The sequence below is a fragment of the Achroia grisella genome, unplaced genomic scaffold (genome assembly GCF_030625045.1).
Source record: "Achroia grisella isolate CSIRO2021 unplaced genomic scaffold, CSIRO_AGI_Agris_v1 utg546, whole genome shotgun sequence".
Classification (NCBI taxonomy): Eukaryota; Metazoa; Arthropoda; class Insecta; order Lepidoptera; family Pyralidae; genus Achroia; species Achroia grisella.
The window spans coordinates 5381312-5402374 of record NW_026712931.1 but is presented as its reverse complement, the minus strand read 5'-3'; the positions used below and the strand labels follow the sequence as shown (position 1 = coordinate 5402374).

The 21063-nt window shown below is 32.8% G+C and overlaps 2 protein-coding genes across 2 annotated transcripts; one reads left to right on the top strand and one right to left on the bottom strand.

Moving 5' to 3' along the window:
- Nucleotides 1–7619, bottom strand: LOC131848214 (dynein regulatory complex subunit 3-like). Its single transcript, XM_059197999.1, has 10 exons — nt 7568–7619; nt 6900–7033; nt 6109–6476; nt 5156–5328; nt 4570–4779; nt 3579–3719; nt 2548–2749; nt 1674–1859; nt 431–570; nt 1–214 (listed from the first exon to the last, which is right to left on the bottom strand). The coding sequence occupies exons 2-10, from the start codon at nt 6997–6999 to the stop codon at nt 70–72; spliced, it is 1665 nt and encodes a 554-aa protein (XP_059053982.1). The 5' UTR covers nt 7000–7033; nt 7568–7619; the 3' UTR covers nt 1–69.
- A 481-nt stretch (nt 7620–8100) lies between these two features.
- Nucleotides 8101–17661, top strand: LOC131848253 (TOM1-like protein 2). Its single transcript, XM_059198053.1, has 13 exons — nt 8101–8235; nt 8503–8750; nt 10139–10246; nt 10795–10890; nt 11886–11987; nt 12303–12449; nt 12720–12871; nt 13245–13321; nt 13719–13784; nt 14132–14234; nt 14698–14788; nt 15214–15273; nt 16565–17661. Exons 1-13 carry the CDS (start codon nt 8181–8183, stop codon nt 16778–16780), a joined length of 1521 nt encoding a protein of 506 aa, XP_059054036.1. The 5' UTR covers nt 8101–8180; the 3' UTR covers nt 16781–17661.
- Nucleotides 17662–21063: the final 3402 nt, after the last annotated feature.

Genomic DNA, 21063 nt, shown 5'->3' with positions numbered 1-21063 from the left:
TACAATATATATTTTTTATTTTTTACGTAGTTAGTACAATCACAATTAATATAAAGAACAGAACAAGACTTAGAAATCATCGCCCAGTAAAGCTGCGGTCTCTGGATCCACTGCCTCAGTTAAACCCATCTGCATATCAGTCCACTCCTCTCTCTGATTGTCAATGAAGTAATTTATCTCCAATATTCTATCACGGTTCCGTTTAATCTCGTTACTAAAACAAAGAGTGTACATTAAACTGTACCTACAGATATTCAGAAAGTATATAGGTAAGTCTAAAATTATTGCTAGCGTTGTGGCCTACTACTATACTTCGACTAGAAAGGTCGTGGCTTCAAATCTGGTTAGCAACAAAAAAACTATATATTTCAAATATAATTCTTAACTAACTCTACGGTGTTGGAAACGCCATACACATTATGCAACTTACTCATTAGTTCCTTGTACAAGATCATCTCGCCAGTTATTCGCTCGGGTCATGAGTAGATCCTCGCGTGCGTCAATGAACCGCATGTGATTATCAGATGATTGAGCCACCAAGTTCATCATCATGTCGCGGTCCATCATTATCTGAAATTTCACAGATAAATCACGCGATTTCTTTTGTGTTATCAACACCAGTCAGAAATAGAAGATTATAAAAAGTCAACAGCGTGGGACCTCAGTCGCACCTATTTCATTCGCAAAATAGTTCACTTTGTAAGCTGTACCTACGGATTGTAGGGTAAAGTTAGACAGTGAAATTAACCGTAAACGTAGCTTATACAATATGAACAGCACTGTCGAGATCTTGTTATCCTGTGATCATTATATCTTAGCCCTCTGGAATAACAATGAATGAGTGGTGGTCACTTGAAAACCTCCCTAGTGCTGTTCATGTATATAGGCTACGGTTACCGATTGATGGTAATGGTAAACGATGGGCCGTAAGCTTGTTTGCCAGTCCTTTTTCATGACTTGGACCTCACCTCAAAGACCCTAATGGGCAGAATACCGATATGGCATGTAGAGCCTTGTATGACGACGTACTTCTAAATGCATTACAATAGCTCACCACATTACATATTGTAGAATGTAATTTAATGGAAAAAAAAATTCCTAAAGCGTGGTAAGAATAGGTACGCGGTAAGAATAGGTACATATATGTATTACCACTGATTTTTATAGCCAAGAGGTCGTAAAAGTTGACTAGAGAAACAAGGTAGTGAGCGAAAGTTTCATTGAAGCACTGTTCCGTTCCGACTGATTAAAGTAGATTAGTAGCCTAATGTTATTAATTATGGAAGCGCTCTGTGGTGTAGAGGTTTAGGCGATTCTAAAACATCCGTTTAGCATACCACTTTACTTCAATGGTCACCTGTTCGATTGTAGCAACAAACATTTGTATTCATGACTATAATTTCGCTCTATTGTAAACCGTTGTCTGTATGATGCTTTTTAATAAGGCAACACGGTGTTTGGAAGTAATGGTAAAGAAAATCAGGAACAAAGGAATCACATATTTATCTGCACATATTTACTTTACAAATAAAAAATACAATCAAGAAAATTAAGCTATTTAAAAAATGTGTACCGTGCACACCCGTATTCGAACCGTTTTGGTACACCATATGTGTTTAGTAGGTAAGGAAGACCTCGGAGAAGATCTACCAGATCTACGTATAAAAGAGTACCTCGAACAGCTCCGGTGGTGCGTCCCCCAGCATGATCTTGTTACCCAGCAACTTGGAAAGCGACTCGAATTGGCGCATTGACCACACGCCCTCGTTCTCTCGCCACGCGCCAAACGCATTACGCGAGACCTCCATCAGTTTTGTTATCATCTCCGTCATATTCACCGAGAATTGAACCCGAGATTCCTAAATCACAACATAGTTAATTCTATTTTATACAATTGGTACAAACAAGCTGATGGTAAGTGGCATGGTCGTTGCCTATATGGATGAATAGCACTGCGATGATGAACATCACATCATCATGTGACACCAATGGCGCTACTCTTCCTTGCTATTCCAGAGAAATATGATATAAAATACGATTTTATACCTTTGTATCCTCTAATTTACTAACCTAGGACAATTCACACAGCGCTATCTAGGGCCAAGCTAAATAAAGTCTGAATTTTGGGTACTAGACAACTGATAAAAATACTTACATTTTTTTATTTACACAACTCTATCCCAACAAATATACCTTACAAAGCAAGATGAATCTGTACAAAGTCTATGTGAAACCAAATGGAATTATACATATTGTATATTTAGAATCTTAAATTTTTGGAACATAAATAGAGTTTTTTAAGGTTAAGGTTGTGTTAAGATTTTTTCATTACACATGATCGATGTCTATAGGTACATGGTAGATGAGAAAAAGTAATATATGACGGCAACAATTATATTACGACACCTAAAATTTTAACCTCGACTCATGTCGTATTCATTTCAATCCCCGTTTTAATTGGACAGGTAAATACACAGATGTGGCTTGCTTATTTACTACCATATAAATAAAATAGCACCAGAAATCAATTTTAAAAGATGACCGCACCTCGCATCGCTCATACAACTGCATTTCAATAATCATAAGACTCTTCCACAGTTCATATAAAACGTCGTTATAGGCCTCCCCCAAGTCCACTATTGTAGGTTCAAGTTGATCGATAGTAGCTTGTTTCGTCGAAAATTTCCGGATCACCTCGTTCATGGACTCCACTAGAGGTTTTTTCTTCTTCTCGAAATCTTCTAAAACCCTAATAATATATTATAGTTACCAATATTATTTGCTTCTTTTTATTTACCTTTTTATGTCGTTCATTATTTATAGTTGCTCAACTGTTACGCTCGTCTTTGTATATTTATATTTTATAAATAAAAATAAATATAGATATGACATATTATACATAGATATATCTATATATAATATAGAGATATATCTATGTATAATATAAAATATAAAGCCTTTTAAAGATTTTAACATTCGGTTTGAAACAATTTATATAATTAAATAATAAGCACGTAGCTTATGTCTGACCTCGTAATATAGTTTTATTTCATACATAACTTTATTAAGGTCGATTCTGCGGGACAGGCATTCTTTCTGAACCGTAAAATTGGTAATAATGTGTATCTATGACAAAGGCGAAACTTGAAATATTTGACTAAAACTTATATTACAAATTATACCTAAAAAAATTATTTCGGTTTTTGCTTAACTCATCTAAACCATGCAACTTATTTTCATATCTTTTCTCTATCAATTTCCATATTTTCTTTCGGAAAAATTGTATGCCTACCTATATTTTATAATACATGTAAATATGTAATTAGTTATACGGCCTCCTTCACATACATGAGTTTGGTATAGTATAGAGAGACATCACAAGGAGAAGCCAAGATAGGTCGCTGGTATACGAATACGAATAACACTGAAATGGACAGTTGAAAAAAAAATATATAATGCAAAAAAACGCGTTCCGTAGCGCCTAAAAAGTCCTATATGAATATTTTATTTTATTTGAAAATAAAATTAATATGTGAAATATAATTACGAATATAATGAAAAAAAAGTCAAATTCTTACTCTTTGCTCGTTTGTACGCTATCTTCCAAAGCATTATTCACTAGATCTTTAAAAAGTTTTATTTCATGTTGCCTTGCTTTATATGCATCTTGAGCAAAGTCCACTAAACCTGCCATGGTCTCTACATATTGTTCCTTATACCTGTGAATATGGAGAAATAATTATACATACAATATAGTGAGTGGGCTATGAAACACTAGAAGTTGAAAAGACAGACAGACAATAAAGGCTAAATGTTACCAAACAAAAATAAGAGCTATTCTTTTTAATTACCGAGTACTTCTCTGTAACGAATAAAGTGTAGCATGTCTATATTGTGTCGCAAATGAGATACCACACATCGTCACTGTATTAGATATTCCACGGAGAAGACAAGAGTTAAAACCCTAACATTTTTCAATTACACCACCTAATTCTAAATGCAGATTCAGCTGAGAAGAAACATCAAGGAACTCAACTGTGGCTCTTTTAAACAAATGTAGTATAGTATATTACAACTTTCTAGCTTTTTTCCAACTGGATGGACAAACAAGCCAACGACCCTTCTTATGAAAACTGGCAACCGTCACTTATACATATGGACAGCACCACGGCTAACACTTTACCATGTGACGCCCGTGCGATACGTCTCATAGTCATGAAAATCATCTCACAAATTAAACTGGAATAGCAAAATTAGGCCTCATCTCATAAATGAAACTGGAATCTGCTTGGGGCAGAAATTGATGAAACAGAGCTGCTGAGAAACGTCTGAGAGGGTACGTCAGCTTTGTATAAAGGAATTGTATCTAGGAAGATACTAAATCTAATAGATGATCTGAGATTAGCATCCCTAGAACTTATAATCTTAATTCTTTGGAATATCAACGCATGGGTAATATATGATAACGTGGTGTCATATGATGACGTGATATCCTTACTGCTATATAATAGGTGATTATTACCGCTTACCATCAGGTGAACCGTCAACGTCTCTTCATAAAAAACTTACTGTTCATAAAATCCCAGAAGTTCACCGCCGACTTTCAGTAGCAGAGATCCGTCCGGATCTTTCTCAAACATCGACTCGAGTAACTCTGGTCCACTTAGATACTCTACGAATGAGAGTGCATAAAATTCAACTTTAGCATCGTATTCTTCTTTAGCTATCCTTTCTTTTTCCGATTTTTCATCCGCCTCGTCTAATTTACGCAATAAACCCCTGTGGGTATAGGAAAATGTTCATTTTTTAAAATATTGTACTGCTTATACGTTATCTAAGTCTGATCTGTGGCTCAGTAATTATAATATTAAGTCAATAAAGATTCTTAGTTGAACCAAAGTACAGTACGAGAATGTGAGCCATCATTGAGTACAAATTTATATTCGTGAGTCTCAACCATTTCAGACATCTGTAAAGGAGATTCCTTGTTTCGGTTGGAAGGTGAGATATGACAGTGAAATTACAGGGTACGGAGGAATCATCCTACAAAACCTCCGGAATAGGCCACGGTCTACAGGAGTATAGGATACGGTTGGCACTTAGGGAAAGTAAAAAAAATGGTCTTATAAAAATATGTTTAACTTTATGAAGATACCTAAAAAGAGCTCTCCCATTTTCTCTATCCTCTTCATTTACAGTTTTATAATCAATATATGTGACCCTCGTGAGTGCCGACTTGAGGAACTGGTATGTCATCGGATCGTCACAGCATGGGTTCCCTTTGAAACTAACCGACCGCAGTTTGCGAAATCTACGCATGTATGCCATCTGGAAAACCATAGTGGATGAAACCAACATTTTAATAACCGTAATGTCGTAAATATTTAATGTAATTTCATGATTTACGAACACTATTACTTAAACCAAAATCAAATTTATATTATTTCAGTGATATTAATAGACAACAAAAAGTAATATGAATTATAATTTATACTAGCGACTAAATCCTAACATACATTTCAATAAAAACTTCAATGAAAATTACACTAAAAACTTTCATCAGAATTTAGTTAATCAAGTTATATATATATATATATATATATTACTTTGTTTAATTTTGTTTCCTACCACTATAATTATATGCATGAGACATCTAATATATATGTAGTTTATTGCGGATACCTGCCCACAAATACTAGAAGCGACTTTCCATAACAGTGACCTCCCATTTCTGATAGTTATTGAATCTACCCTCATATTTAGAGACGTGTTTCGGTTCTGAACAAAATAACCACAAAAACGTGTCGTGAACCACATTCACTAAGAAAGAAAATAGTTAATTGAAAATATTTTTTAAAACATAATCCAGACGGCGCCGCTGCGCTGCCAATAAAGAAGGAAAAGTCTTTTTAAATTTCCACTTTGATTCATAACGAAAAGGTTCAATTTCAAGCGTGTTCTACCCGAACTTCGAGTTGGTATGATCTAGGGCATGCCAACTCGAAGTCCGGGCCACGGTTTAAATAATATAAAATTAAAATATGCCTTCCAATTTTAAACTAAAAGGCTCTATACGTACCTACTATTATTGAAAAGTACAACACTTACCTCCTTGTAATCTTCTATTAAATTATCTCCAATACTAAAAACAAGTAAATTTTCAAGTGTATCCATATTTTCTAATTTACGTATTTTATTATGGAATAACGACAATACTTCAAGATTGACTAGTTCATCAAGATTTTCAATTTTTTCTATTTTATTAAATGACAAGTCCAATTCATTTAGACCTGTGAGTTGGTCTAAGTTTTCTATTTTCTCTATCAGATTATGAGCTAGTGTAAGTTTTCGTAAGGATTTTAGCATCCAAAGATGGTCGATTCTTAAAATGTTTTGGAATTCTAAACGCACAATTTGCGCTTCATCCAAATGTACCCCTTCTTCTGCAAACAATCTCCCCGCTTCTTCAGTGGGGCCTAATGAATAAATAAAACGAAATTGAATTATTATGTAAAAAAAGTTCGATTCTTTAAATTTAAATTCTTTAGATTGCAAACTGTGTTTCTAATTATCGGTCTGCGCTAATGGTTAACGCAGGCGGAGCACTAATGCATGACAATGAGATGAGCATTAGGTCACCAGGAATTTTTCATTATTGTTTCTAGAGGAAACTGCTTGGAGTTCAACCTGACATGGTACATTGCTCACAACGGGGTCATTGGTTCACATTACTAACAATCCCCTTCCCGTCCATGCTCCTACATTACAAAATTACTCATGTACCTATACAATGAAACCAAATCTAAATCTTTCTTTTAGTCAGGCATTATTTTCCGGTATTTGACATGAAAATAAAAACTCCAATAGGTATACATATAATTAAAATAAAAATTACGCACCATATTCTAATATACATCTAGTAAGCATAGAATTATCTATTACTCCAGGTTCGATGTCAGGATGAATAATAATACTGCTCAATGATTTCTTGTCTGACATATTAAATATTTTTTATATTTAGTTTTGTTAACACCTATAATCAAATTACGTGGAACTATAAATACCTAACTATTCAAAAATTATACACTTTCAGGAATACTTTCAAAATATGTACATAAACAGTATCGGTTGCTAAGCTACCAACTGTACCAAATATATTCATGGCTAATAATAATCAGACTGGACCTGGAACATCAAATTTGGTATCAGCCAATATTCTATTACTAGAAATGTTAATATTATACGAATCAATCTTATACTGGGGGAAGTAATATTATTTAGAACAGAACAATATAGGTAGATACTTACTAACAATCCTTTTCACCCTTCGCGTTACCAATTAGGCTAAATTAAATACGTTTTCCCATCAACTTTCCATATGAACTATGGAGTGCAGAGGCAAGTAAGCTACTTTAAATGGGGAGAACTATAGCAAAACTGTCTAGTTGCAAAGTACAAATGATAGTTCTATAACTTGTCTAAAATGTCGCTAGAGAAGCAGATAGTATTACATGCAAGCATTCAGTAACTGTTATATGTTGTTGATAAAGTAGGTAGGTCTACTTACTGAGTATTGAGTTCTAAATAAATAGACGTAAAATTTAAGACGTAAATATTTATTCATACATTTTCTTATATTTATTTTTTTTAATAATTTTAAAAACGGAAGTCGTACTTTCTTATTTACTTTTTATTCAATAATAGTATTTTTGGCGCTTTCATGACTACAGTGTAGATATGTCTGATGTATAGTAATCATTCAACGGCTTTGGACGGACGTAATAATAAGAACTTACATAACAATAAGTTGGTAAGTATTTAATTTGTTACATTGCATATAAAATGATAATTCTATATTTCAAAGAATGTCGCTATTGCCGCTAATTTTATACAGACGACAGAGTATGCTATTTGGTTACGCCACTGGAGGATATAGAATTTGGCTGTTTACCGCCATTTAACTTATGTTAGTGGAGCATTCTTCATAATGTACAGTGAAGTATATTTGATAATATACTGCCCCCTTAAACTTTACTTTTGACAACATGTCAATAATTATATGTAGTCTGTGCTTATTATCGTTGGTTCTGAATTGTACAATACACTGTACAACTTTTTAATGACATGACAAAGTGAAATCATTGTAATCGTTTTGATAAATATTTGATTATTTTGTAAAAATGTCCTTCTTTGGGGTAGGAAATCCCTTTTCTACGCCGGTAGGCCAAAAAATCGGTAAGTAAATAAACATTTACTGTGTAAGTAACTCGTAATCCATCTTAAGTAATCCTGTGATCGTCTTTCACTTTTTGTTGCGCATATTACATTACAAATTTCTTTTTGTCACGTTTGTCATTACAAATTTCTCTCTAGGCACTGTATTATGTTCGCAAAAATTCTTGCTAATATACAATCGTTTACTATATACAAGATCGCATGACGCCGTAGTGTTAATTAATATGACCCTCTGATTGTAATGTTTTCTTTTCCTAATAATTCCAGAGCAAGCGACAGATGGAAATCTGCCGTCGGAAAACTGGGCCCTTAATATGGAAATATGTGATATTATTAACAGTAGCACAGACGGACCTAAGGATGCTGTAAAAGCCATCAGAAAGAAATTAACCCAAAGCGCTGGCAAAAACTATACAGTTGTCATGTACACACTGACTGTACTGGAAACCTGTGTCAAAAATTGTGGAAAGCCACTCCATGTCTTGGTGTGTCACAAAGAATTTATTTCTGAATTGGTAAGTATTATTTTGAAAGCAGGTTATTATAGCAAAACTGCTATCCATGTAGCAAATTAAAATCAAGGATTATTGAAAGCATTTTGGTTCTATTATCATTGTTGCAATATTACTACTAAGCTGTGACTATTAGTATGTCCATGAGCTGAACCAGTACTTTAAGTATGCTCTTGTAGACGGGGTAGAGAGAACTGTTAAAAATGAGCATATCTGACCTCAATGCTAACAAGGTACTCTTGTCAGATTGACCTCCACATGTTCCTCTCTGGAACTATCATTGTTAATTCTTAGTGAATTTGTCAAAATGAGCTAACTAATCTGGCTATCAAGAATCAATAGTCAAGAGGATGACCTCTTGACTCTTGATTCTTGAGAATCGACTTGTGTCCCACTATAAGCATTGCATGCACTATTAGCACTTAATGACTTTACCAACTATATATTATTTTCACTTGAGAAAATTTAATATTAATTATCATGTTTAACAATATGTTGATAATATTGTGTATTTGGAATTAATTTTGTATTTGTAAAAGATAACATGGAAGTTGAAAATAGTCTTGATATTACACATAAAGATATGTGCATATAGCATATATAAAGCATTTATATCTAGACTTTATATATAGATATTGTTGTGAGATTAATTTAAATAAAAAATAAAATTAATTTGGATTTATGTCAAAATAGATAAGCAAAATCATAATAACAATAGTCTTTTTACCTATACAGTTAATAGGAAGTTACAACATGCTAATGACTAATTGATTTCAATGAATAGTACTCAAATCTTTTTCAGCAATCGGCAAATAAACTTTAATCCTTTGTTATATTTTGTCATTGAAATTAAATTAACTATTGTTTCAGACATTTTTTTCGGCATCTTTAAATGAATAATTTTGTTAGTTTATCTGATATTGTTCTGTATTGCTATGACAAGACAATATGTTTAATCTGCTATTAAATACAAAAAAAAAAATTGTTTTGATTTTAAATTACAAAAAAAAAATTATATAAAAATCACTTTGTTCACACACACAGCCATCAACTGACTATTTGCTTTGGCACCATAATGCTAGTACAATATGATTGCAAGTTTCTACATATAACTTGTATATATGGTATATACATGGGAAAAGAATATTTCATGTCGATTTAAAATTATTACAATATATGTATGACTTGCAAGATGTCAAGAAAGCATTATCAACTGCTAATATTGTGTTAAACAAAATGTTTAGCAAATAAAGCAAGCCTTATGTTATTTAGTAGGATACAACTGTTATTCATGATTTATCCTTGCAATTATGCAGGGATAAATCATGCATTGGAAAAATCATTGTATTTGGTTTTCGTTATTATTGTTAAATAAGTTTAATTTTTTTTAGGTAAAATTAATTGGCCCTAAAAATGATCCCCCAACAGTAGTTCAGGAAAAGGTACTAAGCTTGATCCAGTGCTGGGCTGATGCATTTCAAAATCAACCTGAGCTACAGGTAGGTATTTGTTTATTATTGTTCTGACAAGTAAAGTGTGTTAATTTAATGTTATTAATTTTTGTTTATGATTCGCTTCCATAATATTTCTGGTAAATTAGCTTTAAGAGGTAATGTTATGTTTGCTGTTGCAATCTAAATTTTGAAACATGCATTTATATAGAGCTATATGATAAAATATATTTCCTTCCTTCTTTACTGGTATATTAATGTTTCATTGAATTGATGTATGAATATACATATTATTCTTATTAATTAATATTATAAATGCGAAAGTTTGTGAGTATGGATGTACATGGACATATTTGTGAGTATGGATGGACAGGTAGTAAGTAATATTTATGTGTACAATTAAAACTTGTGGTCTAATTATGATATAATCACTTTAGACAAAAACAGTATAGCTAGGGGAGGCTAAATGAACATTCAATTAATACACTGTGTTTATTCAAATAAAAAATATTTATATATCTTATATATTTGTGTATGATACATAAATAATTTTTATTGAAGTTTAGTTTGTACATATATTTTTGATTTTGTTCCAGGGTGTTGTACAAATATATAATGAACTTCGAACCAAAGGTGTGGAGTTTCCAATGACAGATTTAGATGCTATGGCGCCAATATTTACCCCACAAAGGGTAAATAACATTTTATTTATTTTTATCTACCAATAACTTACTGTATTCTTGTTTAAAGAATGAGAAAGAGAAATTACAGGGTATGAAGGTATAGCATGTTAGCTTTGAGGAATGACAATTAATATTTTTGTCTCTGGTACTGTTCAAATATATTGGCGACTATTATCACATTATATCATATAAAAAGAAATGCATATTTATGTGACTGACATATATGTTTGTTTGCTTGACGTGGACATAATATGTTTATCAGTTCTCTTATGACGTGTATCCGAAGAAAGTTGACGTAACTTATCGTATAATGAACTGTCATGTGAACGCCTACTAAGTTTTACCACATAATATATTATTATTATCATCATCATAACAGTTTTTCCGTAGAGATTTATTGACTAATCATTTGCAAAATCTAATCAGCTGGACATGATGATTCATAATTATATTGAGTATGACTAACTCGATTAAACTCGATTTACTTGATTATCTAATATAGCCTAATAATAGTTGGCGAGATTATTCTCTGAGTGTGCTCGGCTAAATTGACGTAATATTCTTGAAGGGCTTCTACTTGTATGATCTGGTCTGCATCAGTCAACTTCAACTCATTGATTTTGGTATCCTTATGCTAGTCTTTAACACAAGAGAAATATGGAAAATTCTAAATTAAGTCAACAGTTGCGTGTTTTACTCATCGATCTTGGCGATTCTTCTTTTACTTTTTTCTTCTTTCTGAAGCATGCATAATGTATTTCCCTTGCTCTTTAAGTCCAACTCTTTCCTGCTGACTTCCTAATATCGTCTTCCCACCTTTTAATTTGTTTCTTCTACATCTTATGTCTGGTACCTAAATAGACAACCATTACAGCCAACTATGTAATGTTTTTTGTCCATTTATGGTTGTATTAATGTAGTTATCTCCCCAGTTCACTTTTAAATTTTCTTTATGATTGTTTAAAAATTTAATTGAAGACATATTTAGTATTAAAATGTTTCAGAGTGTCCCCGATGGGATAGAACCAGTGGTGGGATCGCCACAAAGAACCGCCATTTCACAGACGTCTCCAAGTCGACCGGCGCCTGAACAGATCTCTGGCACGGTAAGACATAGAGCTAGACTAATATGAACACAAATAATTGCATGCGAGGACTGGAACCTGCGACCATTGGGTGTAAGGCGGTGTGTTGAACCATTAGACCTCCAAGGAAGTCATATATGTTGTATAATACATATTAGAACTGCATTAAAACAATATATACTATATTAATACAATATATAGATTACTTTCTTATAATTAGTTTTTTTTTAATTGGGGGTTACATTTTTAGGGTACACTTATGTATGTTAGGGGTACTCAACTTTTAATTTTATGACTATTCTGTAGGGAACTGTAATTGTGTTTGTTTGTCTATAGGTGACACTGTCCGAGAGTCAGATCAGCAAGCTGCGCGCCGACTTGGCTGTGGTGGAAGGCAACATGAGCGTGATGAACGACATGCTGAACGAGCTCACCACGCAGCCGCACACCAACCACCACCAGAGCGACATTGAATTGCTAAACGTTAGTGCTCTCATCTTTACAAAGTTTAAAATAAAGTCGCCACCGCTGTGTGTTACCTTATATCTTTTAAATTATGCAAAGGATTTTAATGCAGTTTTCTGCAATAGATAGTGATTCAAGAGGAAGCTGTATATGTATAATACATATATTATGTCTGATGATTGAATGTATTAAAATTGTGGTAGTATGGGATGATAATGATATGGAGCCATATGTAACAAGCATCATTAGTCTTAAGCTTCACCACATATCTCAAAGGGTTTATTTTAGGAGCTGGCGGACACAGTGCGCGCGATGCAGTGCCGCGTGGCGGAGCTGGTGGCGCGGCTCGCGGGGGAGGCGCCGCTCACGGCCGACCTGCTGCACGCCAACGACGCCCTCAACAACCTGCTGCTGCGGCACGCGCGCTTCCTCAACAACAGGTACAGTAGCCAAGCCATGTGCCATGTCCGTCGGTGATGTCGCTGCTTTGTATTGTATGATATCACCGACGACGACGGCTCTATTGTCAAAAACTATTCCTCAATTTGTCCACAAACTTTAACAATAATAAAAGTGTATATATCCGTATGTGTGTCAGATACTTGGTAGTATGTGTAATGTTTTTTTTATTGATTTAATGTATAAATAAATAAATATTAGCATTCTGCACTCCTATATAAGCAATAAATATTCGAAATTTCGTATACCTCCGTCCGCGCAATTATTTTCAATACTTAAACAGGAGTACAAAACTTTTTACTTCACGTATCAATATAATACATACATATTAAAACACGTTTGTCTCAAAAATAGGAATGCTGCAACTGGTGGCGCCACGCCTTCCGCCATTTTGGGTGCCGCTATGGGAGTGCCCGGCTCTACTGAATCACGTATGTATACATTTTTAATTGAAACTGAAGTAGTTGCCGGAGGCTTCGCCCACACATGACCGAGATATGAAATAGCTTATTGAGAAGTACTACTCTATGCTAAACGCTTTGCAGTATGCCATATGTCATGATGAAATTAAGATACGAAATATGAAGTTAAGATTCGAACTTTCGAACTTTTCATATACATTGAAATGTTTCTAACTTTTAAATGTAACTGTATTTTTTGCATCCGTATTTTTCACAATAAAATCTCCCGATTTGTGATATTATCATATATTCTTTTTACAATTAACGTCAGTGTTGATATCATAATAATTTCGTAATTCAAAGAATAATACTCCCTAGTATTAGGGAGAGGAGGGTATATGTAGTAAGTATTGTTCTATATTTCCAGCAAAGAAGACAGAGGATGATGCACTTATAGATCTCAGCGATGATGTACCTGATATTGCCAAATTGAGTAAGTATTTTTTTAAATTATTTTGAAGTCATTTCAACCACTCACAGTTCACTTCTAAACATCAGCAAGTTATTAATTTTAACACTGTTTTAAACGTCCCGCACGACTGTTTATACAAATTATGGAAACACTCTATACAACACTCTAATAATATTATATAGGAGGAGATGAACTGTGGATGTAAACATTTATTATGAGCTTATAAATCTGATTAAATAATCTTAGTATTTTACTAACCACACCTACTACCACTGAAAAACACTCGATAGTCACGACAAAATGTTTATTTTAATTTATATTTCAATTTTTCAAGTGAAATTAATAATTTATAAAAATAATCGTTGCAGCTGTGAAGGACGCCCAACCGGGCAAATCTCCAGGCAGTTCCAAAGATGAGTTTGATATGTTTGCGCAATCTCGGAATGTCTCCTATGAAACCTCCAAAACTGGGTTAGTCATAATTTTAATAAGATATAGAATAATAATAAGTTTAACTAATAATAAGTCAATAAGCTTCGTATATGCAGAGACTAACTTGTGAAAATATCCACAAACGCATTATATGTGTCATAGTTATTTTTTTTTCAATATCTGGCAAGGCTTTTCAATTTATGAGTATCACTTGGTGTTTGTATTAATGTGAATTTATATTACGAAAATATTTTACAAAAAGTGACGTACTTTAGTTTTTGTAAAATATTTTCGTTATGTAAAAACACTTCAAATTTCACAGTAGGCCACGATTTTCATTTTCATTAATACATTTAAAGCAAGAGTGGGTCACTATTTTTTGAAATATTTATAATACACATGTAAAAGTGTATCTAAACCAGAAATTGAAATTCAGGTTCATTTATAATAATAAAATACCTCTGTAAAACTGTACCTATATTTTTAATTCTCTTACTATTAGTGGAAGCACTTACGCGGATAATTCAGAGGAACAAGCAACGGGCGGACTGGCGGCATCCGCTAGCCTGCGCGCTACACAAGCGCAGCCGATGGTGAGTGTTTACCTTATCCACTTCTGTCTATATGATATTCACAATGCTAAAAGCATGGTGAAGACATAACCTTTTAGAAAAGAACCTTTCCATCCGGACCTCAAATAATTTGGCATAATGATTTCATCCCTTTAAACCCAATCTATATAAATATTATGTATATCTCGTGAAAATCTATTCAAGATAAACATAAAAAGATTGGAGCGATCCAACTGTGTAATGTCTTAATACACTAACTCGATACAGAGAAAACATAAAAAATATTGTTTCAAATTCGAAATTTAAATATCTTCTCATGTTCTGTTTATTTTTTATATAAGTATTTTTATTTTTTAAACCGATTTCAATTATTTAAATAAAAGTACCTATTAGTTATATTTTGAAACCTTCCTATGTTTATTTTTCTTCTATATATTTTTCTACAGCCGTCGGGTATGGATCAGAGAGAAATAGATGAGATAGCCGCTTGGTTAGCGCAAGAGAAGGTGTGTTTTTATATTTTTATTTTGTCATTATCATTTCGGTTTTTTCGTAACATTATAATATATACATTTTTTTTTTCATTATTCACCTTCTGCACCATTTATATAATTATTTTAAATGCAATATACCTTACACCATATACATAGAAGATTGCTTATCCACAATTTGTGTATATACTCATATTGCTGACCTTATCGTTACAGTATCCTTCATTGCCCTTTGTGGATCGTTAACGCACATTTTTATGCAGATCGGATAAACTATTTAAAAAGTTTACACGAAGATTTTCTATTAAATTTATAGTTCTTCATGTTCATTAAATACTCCATGTTACACTATACATAATTATACATGATATAGGTTTGTATCCCATTCTTTTTATTTATCAATTTATGAAGCTATAAATGTGTTGTATTAGTACTAAAATGACATATAATATCTTATATAGTTTAGGAGTGAGATATACTATTTTTTTGTTTTCAATCTCTACTTGAGTAACAAAATGTTATACACATACATTGTATTTATTTTTACAATTGGAGTTGCAACCAAGCAACAGCCTACCAGATGGAAGGTGATAATCGTGCCCATAGACATGAGCCATCATTATAGGCATCAAAACACTAAACACATTGTAACAATTATATTGCTCTATAGCTTTGTCATTCCTAAGAACTGTTATGCTTCAAAGTCATATCCTATTCTTCAAACGCGATGCCAGTTCCAGAAATAATCGAAATAGATACTCTCGGGGAAAACTCACGATTTTGTCTTATTCTATATATCCTGTTGGCAGTCGCTAGCATTTACAGCTTTACCAAACTATAAAAGGGCTACTGTAGAAGGCACTCCAAACCCCGAAGGCCTTATAAGGCAACTGAAGGTTAAAGCCTGACGAATACGAATAGACGTTTGAACTTCGACTCCAGCTATCGTAATTTCAATCTCTCTTTGAATGTGATACTTAATAGAATAGAATAGAATAATATTTATCACAACACAATATGTAAATAGAAAAAATTGACCAGAGAGACTTTGTACCAAGTCGTATATATTTTTTCTATACTGAACTTTTTATACTACGATGGTGGCAAACAAGCATGCAGTCCATCTGATCGTAAACGGTTACCTGTAGACGCCTGAGATACCGGGGGCGTCACGTGCGCGTTTCCGACCCTTAAGAAACCTTAATAAATAGTCTACACTTTGGCCATCATATTATTGGTCAATTTTGATGATCAAACAATATTCCACATCTGCGTCCAGTATAATAAATACATTTTAATAAAACAGGCTGCAACCGAAGCTAATGGCGCTCAAGAGAGCGTGACCAGCAGCGATTTCGATAAATTCTTGGCTGAGCGCGCCGCCGCCGCCGACAACTTGCCCGCCGCCACAGCCGCCACCGCCGCTACCACCGCCACCAATGCCACCACCGCCACACCACAACCCACCCCTCGACACCGGCAGATCAACAAGGAGGGCCAGGACTCCATGTTCGCGCTCTGATATGTTTCACCACCTACGCCGGTATAAACCCCAGACTTTTCTGCGAACGTCTAAACCATTTCTAGTTGTTCCGTCAACTACATTCTAGAGGGAACGAGACGGAACGACCCGAAATTGACTTTTATTTGTTCGCGGCAGAAACTGGTTTACACTAGAGTAATACTTGCACTTAGTACGTTATTGTACGTCGATAATCTTCGCTTTGATTACGATAGTGTTTTATTCGTGAGTCACAACGACAGCGATGTATCTAAATACAACATACTGATAATTAGCGATACTGCTTGAGCCATTTTACATCTTCTGCAGTACTGTGTAATGTCTATGATTGAATGAGATATACTATCATCGTGACTCAGTGATAGCGCCTGTTTATGACTAATATTGATAAAAGTATCAATTTGTTAATAAGTAATATACGGTTTACCTTTAGTCTGACTTGCAACTGTCTAGGGATACAACGGAAATTTTTATATACATATAATTTATTATTAATGTTATATACATTATTGTTAACTGTTGTAGTTTTATTAAAGTTTGAGGCAAAGCGCTCTATTCTATCTGAGCTCAAAGAATAAAATACTAAGTGCTTGAATAAAATGCTAATGTAAACCAGATTAAAGTCGTTTTAATTTCTATAGATAAAATTGACAATCGTCAACATCGTGTCTGCCTCAAAAAGTCCGCAAGTAATATTAATAATAAAATTTGAAATGCACTTTCATGGATCAGATATAAGAAACATAATTATGTTTTTTCAAGTAGACCTTATGAAAAATACTTGAATGTAATTTGATCCAAGAAGAATTAATGAGAAACTCTGCTTTCAATCTTTTCAAATGACATTTACATTATGATAAAACATGCATATTGCAGTTCAGTATGTTCTTTATATCAGTTCTTATTTAATAAGGGTTATTTTAAAATACAACTGACCGAAATATTTTATACCTATCTACAGAAACTATGATTAGGTATTTATTTAAAATAATATTTTCTATTCATAAAGAATAGTAGGGCGGCATGATTATTGTCTACATTGTCATTTTTGTCTATGGTAACAATTGTAACATGAGTATACAGCCTAGAGGCAAAGAGCCGTGTGCGTCGCGACTCGCACTAAGAATTTCATATTTGAGATATTTGCAAATAGAATATATAACACCCAATAATGTTGGAATGCCGGCGAATGACATTCACATATCATTCCATTGAAGGCGGTTATGAGTAAGAATTTAAATATTTTTATATTCAGCGTAAAATCTCAAATGCGGAATTAGCGATTAGTCATTAAAATTATCGATTTTGCATTCAACCATAATGTTGTATGAGTGACCAGGCTTTTTTGTAGCAGTTATTAGTACTTCAATATGATTATCACAATTAATCCACATACCGTTTGGTGCCTGGCTAATAGTTAATATTGAAATATTTTAAGCTGTCTAATAAAACAATTTATTATCTACTAAGGCCCTGATACACAGTCTGTTAGAGGGTGGGGCCTATCAACTAAATGCACCAATTGAAATACAACAGAACGATAGTTGCATTCAGGTAACTTGATAACTAACCAACTGTATATCAGCTGCCTAATTTTAATTGTAATGGAAATTATCGAATGTAGTTGCGATACCATTCTATTTGTATGTTGTAATGAATTAATAATTATTATAACAGTTAATAAAAGTATTTTACAGCTACAATTAACGCTAACGTAATGTTATTATGGCATTTAGAGTTATAAAATAATTGATCAAGTAATGAATGAAACAGCGACTAATATAACCATCGACAAAATAATATCATTCAACTTAAAATACTTCGATGTCAATAAAATTGTAATACATAGATCATACTGGACGCATCATCGACTATTTTTAGGATAAGTTTTACATTAAGTAGATTTCTTTAATATATAACGTGTGTAGTATTCACGAGACCACGGGAGCATTTAATACAAGACCACTGGTTTAAAAACATCAATTGTATTGTAATTCAAAATTACGATTTCATAGTATTCGAGTGTGAGCGCTGATGGGGCGGAAATGTGATAAGTATTGTTTATATAAAGATATTACGGTGTTTTATTTTATTGTAAAAACAATTATTTTATTAGTTTTAGAATCTTTACTCGAGATATTCTCTAAAATAATGACACGAATAATGATAATGTTTGATCAACCGCATATTAGTTAGACGTCGTTATTGGTTTGTTGAGATTTGTTTTATGGATTGGTTATAACTTTAGAGCATAGATTTTTAACATGTAATTAGGGACCATTCTTAAATTACGTCGCACCAAATTTGAAGGGCAAGAATTTTACGAGTCCGCGAGAGTCGTCAACCGAAATTATTTGAATTAGTAAATTGAATCCTAACGTTAGAGCAATTACATTAACTATTGCAGAGGAATTTATACTGCAACTACAAATGTTGAAAATATCAACAACATAAATTACACTAAAAATAAAGGTAAAGCAACTTTATATTTGCAAAATTAACTTGAACTAAGAATAACTTGAATCAAGAAGGAAAGTCATTACGGGCAAACAATACGTACGGAAAGTGGAATATATTGGCCCAAGAGGTCCAGTTAAAGGCTAAAAAATTAACAACAAAAAATTAGGGACAAAATACAAATAACAATGTTTCAATAATTATATACAACAGTAATTTTGCGACGCTTAATCTGTGACGTAATTTATTGATGCTCCCTTATGTATACATTATTTTTTACCAGAAAATATTAACCCTATAATGAACGCAATGGTATATTGTCTGCTTTTAGGCAATACTGAGCTCGATTATGTATTGTTATTGTCTCTATATAGCATTGAGTTTATACTTATTGTACAAAATGCGTAAAATTCAGAGAACTAGGGTATTCTAAGAACAATAACTAAAATTACATTGATTGTTAAACACTTTGGGCTCCTCAGCTATTTTGTTAAACATTTTTAAGACAAATACATATAAATAAGATACAAATATTCTAGGTGTTTGCTATGTAATAAGTATAACGTTGATAGAAACACATACATATAGCTACGCTCTATGGCACGGGTGCATGTTTTCCTTAAAAATATCGCTTCATTTTATAATTAATTTTCTACTTATATTTTCAAGCTTATATAATATTTTTAAGGAGTCTTCTTGTAATTTTGTCTTGTCTAATTTTGATAAAGTGGACTATGAAGTTAAGCAAAGAGCAATCAAAATTGATTATACATTTCATACCGTGTTTGATGATCTTTGAGTTTATTTGTCTAAGTGGAAATGTATATACACTATCTACATCTATCATTAGGTAAAACGGACACCTCAAAAAATTTCATTGAAAATACTTACATCGTCTTTTGCGCATTATGTCTAGCTGAAGATGAATTTACTGATCAAATTGGATTTTCTGCCTCTTCATTTTCAGTGATTATTTTTTTATTTTATACTTTAGGTTATCTGTATTTAGATGATATTCTTTTATAAATATATTATTAATAGTCTACATAATAGTGTATATCTGGATGATATATATATATATATATATATATATATTAGCGCCACATACGAACAAATTCTATAGATTTACGTTGGCTTCACTTTAGAAATTAGAGTAATTTGTGATCTGTATTCTAACTTACCCCGCCTATTATAATTAGTGCACAAATAAATAAGGTGAAGATTTGACTTGCAAGAACTACCTACCGGCCTGGGTACTGGTTGGTAGCATCATTTAAAGATATAACGGCGTTTAAATAAATCATACACGGGAGTTATTTTTATTGACGCGTGTAGCAAATTGAATGAATGTATCGTTTATACTACTAATAAATGCACCTACAATGAAAACAAAAAGCATGAAATTATATTGCATTCAACACATATGTAAGTTAAACGCGTCTAAGAATAGGGCATGAAAGTAATATTATTCGAAATTGAGCACATGTATCATAGGACGAAGATTCTTGATAAATATTGCTAAGTGTTGATATATATGTATTTATTTTACTACGGTAATTACAGTAGGTACACTGCTTTTTATACCGGAACATTATATTGTTTAATATTTGTTATTATAAATATACCTACTTATTAAAGTTACCCAATTATGTTAATCCTTTGTACCAAAGTATCTAATGTACTGACAAATTTAACCATTCCATTTTGTCTCAATTAAATGTTCTTTTGGTGTTGATGTGATAATTTGAACAGAACAAGCTTAATGTTATAAAAGAGTTAATTTATGTTGTAATAATCGTTGTATTTAAGATAATAAAACAATTATC